The 12,290-nt window shown below is 41.4% G+C and overlaps 1 protein-coding gene across 7 annotated transcripts in view; it reads right to left on the bottom strand.

Moving 5' to 3' along the window:
* The window catches only part of MTMR2 (myotubularin related protein 2), a 93,403-nt gene that overhangs the window by 24,806 nt on the left and 56,307 nt on the right, over positions 1-12,290 (bottom strand). For 3 of the 7 annotated variants that reach the window (XM_019524450.1, XM_019524451.1, XM_019524452.1), the window contains exons 4-8: positions 11,770-11,823; positions 7,510-7,585; positions 1,953-2,056; positions 1,679-1,789; positions 553-654 (exon numbers count right to left, since the gene is read on the bottom strand). In XM_019524450.1, coding sequence (XP_019379995.1) covers positions 553-654; positions 1,679-1,789; positions 1,953-2,056; positions 7,510-7,585; positions 11,770-11,823 — 447 coding nt within the window. The remainder of the gene's footprint in view (positions 1-552; positions 655-1,678; positions 1,790-1,952; positions 2,057-7,509; positions 7,586-11,769; positions 11,824-12,290) is intronic. The other 4 variants (XM_019524449.1, XM_019524446.1, XM_019524453.1 and 1 more) reach the window with 2 other exon arrangements.

Below are 12,290 nucleotides of genomic sequence, written 5' to 3' on the forward strand. Positions count from 1 at the left end.
ACACACACACACACACACACACACACACACACACACACACACACACACACACACACACACACACACACACACACACAGTATTTCATTTTAATCGTGGAAAAATGTGCATTTGGGGTTACTTTTTTATATCCAAAAAATGGGGATTTATTTATTTAATCAGAGAAAACCAGGACCCTTGTTTATGACTGAATTTAATACAAGACACTCATTACTACTTACTAGTTGGTGACTTTGTCATGCCAAGCTCTTTATTCACATCTTTGGCTTTTTTCCTCATTGGCATTTCAGCTGTATTGCTTCCTATTGTTGCAAGCTACACCTCTCAATTATATTGGATTTCCTCATTCAATTCAACACACCCCAGATTCCTGCCAGAAGAATTAATTGCTACCAGTATTTTATCCACTGGAATTGTTTAAAGTGAGCATGTGTCCTCCTCACACATGCAACCTTCAAATCACACAACTAAAATAGTGAACTATATGAATATTTTCACATGAAGCTATACAAACATTTTGCATTTTCCAGTAAAATAAGGAAAAAATAGCCTACCAAATTATTGGATACCGGAAAGGCATATTTCATTAGGTTCTCAAATATGGATCGTCTAGTTCGTCCCTCCGGTTTATGAGCAAACCGTAGGTTTCGAATATCCTGGAAAAGTTGAACAAAACCTCATTATCACTGTGATCACCTCAGATGCATCTTGAATGTATATGACAACTCTGACATCCCAGGAAAACAAACTGAACAACCTGTAGTCTACTTTATATACTCTGATCAGTTTCTGTGGAAGAGCTACCTCTGTAAAGTTTGCATTGTTTGTCTTCCTACAAAAATCAGGATTCAGAAACAAGTTGAGCACGTATAGCATCATTTAGCCCAGAAGGGCAGAAATACCTACCCAAAAATAAAATATTTGTAGTAAAACATCTAAAAGCTTGCAATCATTGATGCAAAATAATGGCCAAACTATAAAGCTCATGAACAGGAATGCTCCTCTTTCAGGCGTGGGGATTCAAATTTAAAAGATAATAAGGAGAGTAACAGCAAAAGAAAATATAACATAAAATTAAATTTGGGTCCTGCTTCTCAGCCAAAGGACATTTCAGAGGACATTGGGCACTTGCTCTGGGAGTGTCGGGGGGCACTTTAATTAGAGTGGTTCAAAGAGTTGTTCTAATGAAGCACCTGGAGCGTCACATGTATCAGCATCTCCGTGCTGAAAAAGGGCAGTGGGGGTACTTTAATTAAAGCTCATCGAACAAGCCTCCGCCACCATTTTTCAGCACGGGGATGCTGATACAAGTGACACTGGAGTCCGCTGAAGCGCTGCAATTACCACACTCCGGCAGACTTGATTAATCATGCCTGCTCCAACGTGCTGTAATTACAGCGCCTCTTCTCAAGAAGAATTCATAGGAAGCAGGTCAGACTCCACTCACATGTGGAGGGACAGTAAGAAACCACTTTGAGATGAGAAAAAACCTGAAGCTTGTGGTTCTCAGCTCTAGTGGTGCTGTTGTTCAACGCATGAAACTGATTTTTAAAAATCCTTGTGTGGTAAGTCACGCAGGTAGATTATGTGATTTACAACTAGGTAGTTTTCATTTCATTTTATAGGAACATCATTCTTTAAAAGACTCATCCCCACCCCTCCCCCGCACATACACTCTACCTTGCATACTATCTCCAGTCCATAAGAATTCTCCCCACGGCTGGAAGCACCTCCAATTTTCTCTACTCGGTTGATCACACCTAAAGAAGCATCCAGGACAAATGGAGGGTCCTAAAGGCAGGTGAAATTTGTTAGTCAAAAAGGGAGAAAATAAAAAACACAACAAACATTAAGACATATAATCAACTGCTTATGCACATTCCTAATGAAGGGCTTAGGGAACAGCACTGGACATGGTTATACATACGATGGAAAAAGGAAAGTGAATGCTTATAAATCTCACCCTTTCCATGCTTTTGAAATACAGCCGGTAATTTGTAACTGTCAGGGTTCCTCTTATAGCTCCAGTGAAAGGGCAGATGTAAGTTACATCTTTGGCTTAAAAAAATAGAAAGAATGAGATAAGCCACTTTTGTAAGTTTTATAAATAATCTACACGGAACAAAATAGCAGTAGCACTGCTGTCAGAGGACTCTGTTTTGTGACATTTTTGCATATGAGTAATCGTATGGAAATCAGTGGAACTGCTGGCAGGAAAAAGTGCTCACCAGCTTGATCAAGAGTTACACAGTGCTCTCCAAAGTTATTAGCGTGAATTTAATTTCTCCTCTAAAGGAAGAGCTCGGATGCTATCTAGGTTGTGGTGTGCATATCTACATAAACCAAATTTCTTTCAATAGCACTTTATTGCTGATACTTGCCCAAGAAAAGAAGCAAGGGTTACTCAGAAAAAAGCCTTTAAATTTTAGCATTAGTCACACTGTAGATACAATACTAATAGAAGCCTTTTGGTTCAATCAGCAATTTCCAGAGGATTTTGGACACATTTACTTTACTACTAGCAAAAAAAATAAATAAATAAAAAATGGTATTATCAGTCAAGAGAAGGATCTTTGGGTTGGGATACATGTCAAAATAGATAAAATGTATTGTCAGGCTTACAGCTACATGAAACTGACCTATAAATAGGAGGACAGAAAGCAGAAGTTACATCTTTGTTATATATTTGGTTTGTAAAATATCCATTATTATAAAATACATTAACTATGGTGACACCCACAGGGTGCTGAATATTGTGCAAGCACAAGAGAGCCAGTTCCCTTCTTGACAAGCAAAGAAACCAGAATATGATGATGATAGGCGATCACTCACAAACAGGTAAAATTGTCTTCCAAGTATCTTAATACAGGAAACCCTTGGTAATCGCGGGTTCAGCATTCACAGTTTCCAATATTCGTGAATGCCGAACCCACATTTTAAATACATTTTAAACACTTACCAGAGCTCCTAGGGAGCTCCACACTTGCTGCCGCTGGGCCCCTCCCACCCCCCGGGGCACTGTTCATGAACGCAGTGCCCTATTCGCGGATTTTGCCATTTGCGGGTGTGTGTGCACAGTGGGTCTAGCTCAGTCTCTCGCTGAACTCGCCTGCCACGACTTAGACTGAAAAAAGAAAGAGATCTTCGGTGTTATTTTGAGACAAGAAACACCACATACCACCCAGGTAATATACTCCTACAGTGCAAGTTTTTATTTCACCACGGGAGGTTACAGGATAGCACTAACCCTCGCTAATTACTTCATTAGTGAGGGAACATTGGCAAGGCTGATAAGGAGGAGCGCAGGAATCCCCAGCGTCCTGAACAGCTTTGACTACTTTGTAGCAAGAAAGTCTTCCCCGCTAACTGATTAACAAGATGAGCACACTCTCCGCACATGCTTAGATCCTTGGTCAGGAGCTTCCTCCAGTGCTTCTCGTCTCTGCCTACCAGAGCTTGGCTCTGTATCTGTCCTGGATGTCATGATTTAAGAAGACTCTTACTCAGACATCCAAATATAAACTAATACTGAGAAGGTGGTCAGCTTTGTGATGCCAATTGATGTTCCGTTATGAAGGCAAGGAGCCACTTTCCCTCTGGCTTCCATTACTATACTTAGATCCTCTTCATTTGGTTCCTTTGGCTCCATGCAGATGCAGGGGTCTGCCTTTGTGGAGTCACACTTCTAGAATCCAGGCTTAATGCCTCGTCTATTCTACAAAACTTCAGCAGTGGAACTCCAGTTCTGGTAGCAAAACTTACATGTCTGCACCCAACTCCTCCATGGTGACAGGCAGAACTCTCATTTCTGGCAGATGTAGTATAACTGCTGACATCTGGCAGTGGACAGAAAGCATATGGGACCCTTCCATGGCTTCTGCCATCTCTTGCAGTCCCTGCAGCAGGGAGCATCTCCTAAGAGTATAGTTTCCACTCTGGCAGCAGAGTCTGTGCAGGGAATGCCAGAGGCTCTGACTGAAGCCAGTGGAGCCTCGAGAGCTTACACCAGCTGAGAATTTGTTTAGCATTCAACTGCCGGTGAGTTTAAACTTTAACATCAGGCATCAAGTTATCCTGCCATAAAGAATTTGTTTTTTGAATTGAGCAGAATTGAGACTCAAAACAGTCCCCTTAAGTGGGCTTCAACCCTGCTCATTTATTCTTGCAGTAGACAAGAGGTGCTGTTGATCTCTACAGCCAAACACTTCCCCTAGCAGCCTTTCTATTTTATGTCAATTAAACAAATGCCAACATTCAAGTGGCTTTCCCCCCTCTGGCCAAGCCCTGCCACAACTTGTGTCACTAAAACATGCTGTTGGTTCTGTGCAATAGCACCAGTTTATAGCACTCTGAAATGATAGGACCCCCTTGCTATCTGAGACAAGAAATGTTTTTAGAAAAGGTCTCACTGCAGCTTCCAAATACAAGCAGTTCTCAGAGAATAATCCCCTTCAGACATTTCAGCCCTGAAGTCCTAAGGGAACCATTTTGCAAAGGTTGCTGGAGGCCTGAGGGATGTGACTCTCACTGAAGTCTATGAGAGGGCTGGCTTGGCTGTCTAGTGATTGAGGACTGCTAGATCCAGCTTGTGTTACACGCAGGATCATCACTATCCAAACCATCCTACTAAATCCACTGTCCAACCTGTTAGAGTCAACCCTGATGCAGCCATAAGACATAACCCTCAAATCAGGGGAACTATGGCAGCCAAGATCCTGCTGCTACAAGGTTGTTAAAATACATTTGAGAGATCCAAGGAAGAGGGCCATCCCTCCCACTACAGAGGAAGGCAAAACCTCCACAGTCTGTACCTATGTGACCACAAGGTAAAATTCCTTCCTGACCCCAAATGAAGCGATCGGTCTGATCCTGAGTGGAGGGGAATACCCTCTGGCCAGGAATGTCCAGGTTCAAGTCAGGTGCATTGGCAAGCAACAGTCAAAATCTCAACCCTTGACTGCAGCCAACCCCTTGTCCTGTCCCTTCCATCTTCTCCCCCTCTCCACCCCCCATGCTTCTGCATACAGATAGAAAGGGAAAAAAAACCCCATAACCTCCCCCTGCCCCTCCAACACACATAGTAGCAAGAAGAAGAAAAAATTCCTCCCCAGCCCCACATGGCAACTGGCGAAGTCCAGAAGTATGGCAAATACTCATAGTAGAGCATAGGTCATAGACAGTCCTAAGATTATCCCTGACCAATCCTTGTCCAACCTCTTCCTAAACACCTCCAGTGATGGAGATTCCAGTTTCCCTGAGCAATCTATTCCACCGCCTCGCTGTTGTAACAATAAAGAAGTTCTTCCTAATATTCAATCTAAACCTACTTTTCTGCAACTTCAAGTCATTGGTCTGTGTTCTGCTCTCTGCAATAAGAGAAAAAGGTGTTTTCCCTCTTCTTTCTGGCAGCCCTTCAAATATTTGAAGACTACTATCATGTCCACTCTTAAGCACACTTTTCTTTGTACGACCTGCCTGCCAAGCTCTCTCATTTTTCTTGTACACCTCTGGACACTCCCTAACTTCTCCATATCCCTTTTAAAATATGGAGCCCAAAACTGCACAAAACACTCTAGCTAAGTGCCAACAAGTGCCAAATAAAGAGGTAATATTACTTCCCATGCCCTGCACCTAATCTTCTTGGGGAAGAGAAAAGGTTGATCATTTAAATCTGCTTCTGCTCTTTGAAATATCCATCCTTTTGTTGAAATTGCAAATTTTAAAGATTCTTCTTTACCCACTAGGTCTTATTAAAATAAAAATTGAATTCTAATACAGCAACTATCATCAGTAGGTGCACACATGCTTTACAAAGGATGGAAATATGTCAAACCAAATGAGGGAAAACAAGCATCTCAGTAGATTTTCTGAACTGGTACAGCTAACCTAAACGAGTCACAGGAGAAAATGTTTCAAAAGCAAAGTAAAATTTACTCTTAAAGGAAAAGTCCAGCTCTGTCAAATAGGAATGAAAGCAATAGAGTTCATTACAAATGATGCTGGAAAAAACAGGGTTGAGTAGCAAATGCTAATCTCAATCTACAGAACTATATAGGTTACCTTAAAAATTCTTTAGAAATCTTGCTCACTATTACACACATCATTCCCTATACCAAATTGCTTATTGTAGGGTTTTCTTTTTAGTATTTACACCTCCCGCAGGAGGTTTTACAAGCAGGGGAAAGAAACAAACACACTCACATATCAGAAACTCAAATACATTTAAATGCCTACCAAGGATTTCCAAAATACAATACTGCCTTTAGGCTACTCAGCTGTTTTCCTTGGATTTCCGGGTAAATGCCTTCAAGCTGAAGATATTTAACAGCAGCCAAATATAAGGAAAAAAACAGAATGTGTGGGGCATAGGATAGATCCTATGTCAGTCTTTAGCCACTGACTATTACTGACTGTTTGGGGGTTTTGGGAAGGGCCTGGAGAAGAATATCAAGCCTTAGTCCTGCTTTTTTAGCAATGACATACACTTCTAAAAAAATAATTAAATGTCATTTTTAAGAAAAGGAAACCCCAGAAGAAGGTGACCAAGGTACAGCAGTTATCAAAGGTTTTAGTCTCCAAAGCTTAATATTTAAGAACTGTGATACAAATCAAGCCACACGTTCACCGTGCATGTCGTGCATCCACAGGTGCATCTCAAGTAGAGCCAAGGAGGTAATCCTCCCCCTCTATGCGACGCTGGTCAGCTGAAGTACTGCATCCAGTTCTGTGCGCCCCATTTCAGGAGGGATGTGGACAACACTGAAAGGGCCCAAAGGAGGGCCACCCGCATGATCTGGGGACAACAGCTCAGACCCTAAAATGAAAGACTGTGGGACCTAAACCTGTTCAGCCTTCACAAGAGAAGGCTGAGGGGGGATCTAGTGACTGTCTATAAACTCACTAGGGGGGACCAGAAGGGTTTGGGAGAGACACTGTTTCCCCTAGCACCCCCTGGCATAACAAGGAATAATGGACACAAGTTATTGGAGAGTAGGTTTAGATTAGACATCCGCAAGAACTACTTCACAGTTAGGGCAGCTAGGAGCTGGAACCAACTTCCAAGGGAAGTGGTGCTGGCTCTTACCCTGGGGGTCTTTAAGAAGAGGCTTGATGCCTACCTGGCTGGACTCATTTGAGTCCAGTTTTTCTCCTGCCCAGGCAGGGGGTCGGACCTGAAGATCTACAGGGTCCCTTCCGACCCTACTTCTATGATTCTATGATTCACATAGAATTATTTTCCTTGGAATTCACCACATTAGCAAGCTGGCTTGAAAGTATCCAAAAGAAACGAATACCAATGAATGCCACATGCTTGCATACTTTCCTATAGTCTGAGTTAAAGGAATCAGACAAGTCTAGACATCCGTTTGCAGGGCAAATCTGCTGCCTTACCAGTGGATGACAGCACAGCCATTCTGCTCATGGTAGATATTTTTGGTATTCTAATGGTTTTCTTTCTGGAGGGGGTGGAAGGCGGGAGTGGGGGAGCCACCACCATCATTTTTACATACCCATGTCCTTAATGGTTTCTCCTGGCAGCAAAGGAGGTTCTTCCATTTCAGCCAATTTATTAGTTTCCCTCAGGGCCTAAAAAAAAAGATATCAAAAAAAGCAAAATTAAGTTTTTATAAAATTAAAAGCCTGATGATATATCCTTTTATTTACAGGAAGTGGAATAGTAATATCAACACCATCACACACTTGCACCCACATCTGATTTAATCTCAAATGTAACCAAGTAGTAGTGTTTTTTACTTTATCAATACCAGACAAGTACACAATTCACTCAGAAGCATAGCACAGTGCCAGTGCCAGTTTGTTTACTGCCTACGTTGTAATAAACTCTGATTTATCTGCATACCTGTGGAATGCATAAATTGCTTAAGTGCATAATAGGCAACCATGCTGCCTATTTTGTACCCAATCATACCCAAAGGCCACAGAAACAGTGGTGGGGAAGCAGATGTCAGAGCTGATTTAGAAACCTTGAAAAATAACAGGAGCTATTTAGCTGCTGCATAGGCTTTACAAGGTAAATACAAGACCCAAAGCAACAGGCTGATACAGACAGGCTGATGAAAGAGTACAAAGAAACCATCGTGATCAGCAGAGGCTGTCAACTGCTTCTGTCACCATCATGTCCAAGAAGAGTTGGCCAAGTGACATGACCAAGGTTATATACCAAGTTGAGGTCAAAGCTTGCAGTTCTCAGCTCTTTGCTCCAAACACTAGCTTGCAAGGACATCAAGACCTAAAGAAGCTGCATTTGTGTCCATAGTTATAATGTAACCAATTACTTTAAAGAACTACTTGCCTTCATTCATAATCTATAAATCCAATTTATTGGACAACTAATGTAGTGCCCATGTTAGTTACCTTCCACTAACAGAGTATTTAAGGAGGAAATATCAGAAAACATTTAATGGAGACCATCTGCATATAGCTCTGTCATAACAAATGGAAAACAGACACTCAGATCCTTAGAAATTGTACACTAGATCAATCCTCAGGTGAGCTTTTCTCAATACTACTGGAGTGGGCAAGGAGAAGAAATATGGATGACTTCCTTCCCTGTTCTGACTCCTAATATATTCAGAGGTGCCATACTATGGGTTCAGGGTTACTGCACTGCAGCATATGCAAGCCACTTCTACTCTTGAGACTCTCTTTATGCCAAAGGAGCAGCCAGGAATAGCACAGAATATCTATGTCACTCTCATAGATTCATAAATTGTTAGGCTGGAAGGGACCTCAGAAGATTATTCGGTCCAGCCCCCTGCACCAAGCATATGGTGCCGTATGCAGATACCCTGTACACAGGGGAACTTACACAAATCCCTACTTCACTGGGAAGGCACAAAGGAAAAAGTGGGAGGGCTGTAGATCTATCTCTGCTTTCCTTAAATGCTTTCAGTCAGATGGTGGCAAGAGGCTGTATACGCTTTGGACCAAAATGCTTACAACAGAAATAAGTTGGCTAACACCTGCAACCTCTGGCCCATCCTGTTTTATACAGGTACTTATCCTGCCCTCTTAACAGTCACATCTGAGCTACATGACAAGTCTTGTGATCTTATGTTTGCTACAATAAGCACTCTTAAGCTCAGGTGTTGCTGAGCTGGGGTGACTGATATTAGGGTTATCCAACATTAAATGGATAATGAACTTAACTACAGGTGAGGTCCCTTGGTAGGTAGAGTGATGATATACAATTAATATTACTAAGCAGCCAGACTAAAGTGGCACTAGTGAGCGAATGGCAACTGCCCTTCCTTTTTTGGGAAAGAACTGCCTTCCTTGGAAGTGATCAAACAGGAAACAGTACAATATATCAAACAACTTTAAAAGGTTATTGATAAGTATTTGCTGACAATAGATACTATTTTCCCACATTTTGAATATCCTTTTCGGAGGGGAAAAATACAAGAACTTGTTTATCAAGATCACATGATGGTAAAAAAAAATCTTTTCCCTCGTTCTAATCAGATTTTTGACAGCATACATCTCTTCATTACTCTTTCCCCAGCTCCCGCTTCACTTTATGTATTCCACTGTAAAATTCCTCTCTAGCTCCTGAGCTGTGCTTTTATAACACTCAGCTCAATTTTGAATGCTTTAACAGAGAGATATTAACTAGTACTAGTACCCCAGACTCTGAAATGTCAACACCTAGCACTTCAGCAACCTCAGCCCAGTCCTGCATACCTTGCATGTCAGGCTGGCTCAATTAGACATGATTTAGGTGACGGTGACTGTGACAGAAAGTACGTATGAACTTGCGCTCCCAACACAGTTTCTTGAAGAGAAAAATTGAGGACATAAAGGCGTCCAGTTTAGTATCAATATAGGACAGAGGACAACCGGATGGTCCTCTATAATGATCACCCCACCAAATGGACTAGATTCTTTTCTCACATAAAATGGATTTCACACCATTGTGATGCTACTGACTTAAATGGAGTCATTTCTAATTTATGCTGAGGTAAGTGAGAACAGCACTGAGCCCACTATCTTCAAGCAAGAGAATTTAGATACGCAAAAAAAGTGTCATCTGGCTCAGCATGAACACTTACTTATTAAAACCTTGGGCATACTTTTGCTGCTTTGGCTAAACTGTCACTCTTATACTGGCAAACCCCTTCTACTAGTGACATATTTATATCAGTAAAGTTCACTCTGGTTTAGCTAAACCAAATTAGCTCTACCATTACAAAATACCATATACTGGTAAAATGGCATCTACCCTAGCCCAACTATTCAGGTTAGAAAACAATCATACACTTAAATGATATGCTGATAAATCTTTGCAACTGTAGGCCAAGTCTCAAAGTACTTAAGAGGGGCAGATGTGAGAGACTGTAACAGGTAAAAAAAGGTAAAATAGGAAACGCCATTTACTGGGTCAGACCATAGAGCCATTCAGCCCAGGATCCTGCCTCATCCTGTTAGATGCCGAGGGGGAAAGTGGACACAGCATGGCCAGAATTTTCCACCTCTTCAGCTGCAGTTTTCAGCATTCAGAGGTTTAGGAAGTTCTGATTCAATACCTGTTCAATATCTACTGCTGGACCTGTTCCTCCATGAATTTGTCCAATCCCCTTTTAACTGGGTTAAACTATCAGCCTCCACAACAGTTTGTGGCAATGGTTTCCACAAGTTAATTCCTCACTGTGAAAAAAAAACAACTTCCTTTTGTTAGTTTTAAACCTATTACCTATTAGTTTCATCATATGTCCCTTACTTCTAGTATGTTGACAGAGTAAATAATAAATCTCTATTTATTTTCTCTGCACCATTTAGTAATTTGTAAATGTCTATCACTTTTACAAGCTGAAAAGTCCTAGCCTATTTAATTTCTCTTCATATGGAAGCCCCTGCACACCCTTCTTTTTTAATATACATTTTGGTATAAAGAAGGACCTTCTTTTTGAGCTCAGGATATCCCTGCAAGTGAAATTCAAAGGGATTGCCTGAAATTATGATCTAGAACTTATCAAGCCTGTGGTCAACTTTCATGCAGGTCAGCAAATGGCAGTTTCAGGAAAGATAGCTTTACTAAATTCCACAAATACACATCACAGTAAAAGTCCATTCACAACAGATTTATGTACAGATGAAAAGATGAGCACATTCAAACCTTAGGAACAAGATGTACGTTTAAAAATATATTAGAAGGAGCCTATGTAAAAAAAAATATGCTTTTGCTAGTATAGCTTATTCCAGCCTTCTCCAGCTGACCAGAATCTGGAATAGACTTCCCAAGGAGGTGGGGCAGTCCCTAGCCTTGGAAGTCTTCAAGAGGAGACTGGACAGACACTTTGCTGGGATCATTTGATTTCAGCAGTATTCCTGCCCAGAGCAGGGGAGTTGGACTTGATGATCTTTCAAGGTCCTTTCCAGTCCTTAATTTCTATGATTCTACATGAAATAAGCCATACCAACAAAAGCAGAGTTTGCCAGGTAACTAGGTCTATACTAGGATTTTGCTGGCACAGGACTAATATTATATGCCCAAACTACTGCTCTGTTCACCTTGAACAGGGATATAGACTTTCCCTTGCTCTGTCCCTGCCTTGTCTATTTAAATGGTAAGCTCATTGAGGAAAGGTTGTCACTTAAGCTAAAGTTGCACAGTACCTAGCACAATGGAGCCCTGTTTTTGCCTTGCTGCTTGGTGCTACCATATATATTTAGCAGGGTAAATACTCCTTCTGTATTCCCAATCCATGAACTCCTGGTTTCAAAGAGCTCTTCATCAATTATGTACTCACCAGTAATACTTTACTGACATCTGATAGTGTGAGTGTATGGGTGGGAAGGGTGTCCTAAAACAAAATTTAAAAATGGAATTTTTCAGTTAATATATTTGCTAGTAAAACATTCATAGATACAAACCACACTACCAAGTGGGGAGGTTAAACTTTCCTAAGGAAAACCTTCATCTTAATAATACTTTAACGTTTTAAAGGGTTGTCCAGAACACATGCATTTCTGACTAACATATCCAGAACTGTTTGCTTTCCCCCTCTATATTTGGTTTTCCGAAAGCAATTATGGCAAACCCTTTTAGCAGTTGTGCCACAAGTTAAGCCCCACCATCTCCCCAAGCATTGCTCTAATCCCTCTCCCCAGCAGAGGCATACCCCAGTTTCTGCCCTCTCATGTGCAGGGCCGGGCCAAATTAACACTTTAGTGGGGGTCCTAGACAAACAAACTTATGGGCCCCTACTTGAAAGAGAGAGAGAGAGAGAGAGAGAGAGAGAGAGAGAGAGAGAGAGAGAGAGAGAGAGAG

The sequence above is a fragment of the Gavialis gangeticus genome, unplaced genomic scaffold (genome assembly GCF_001723915.1).
Source record: "Gavialis gangeticus isolate Ggan-Ray unplaced genomic scaffold, GavGan_comp1, whole genome shotgun sequence".
NCBI lineage: Eukaryota > Metazoa > Chordata > Crocodylia > Gavialidae > Gavialis > Gavialis gangeticus.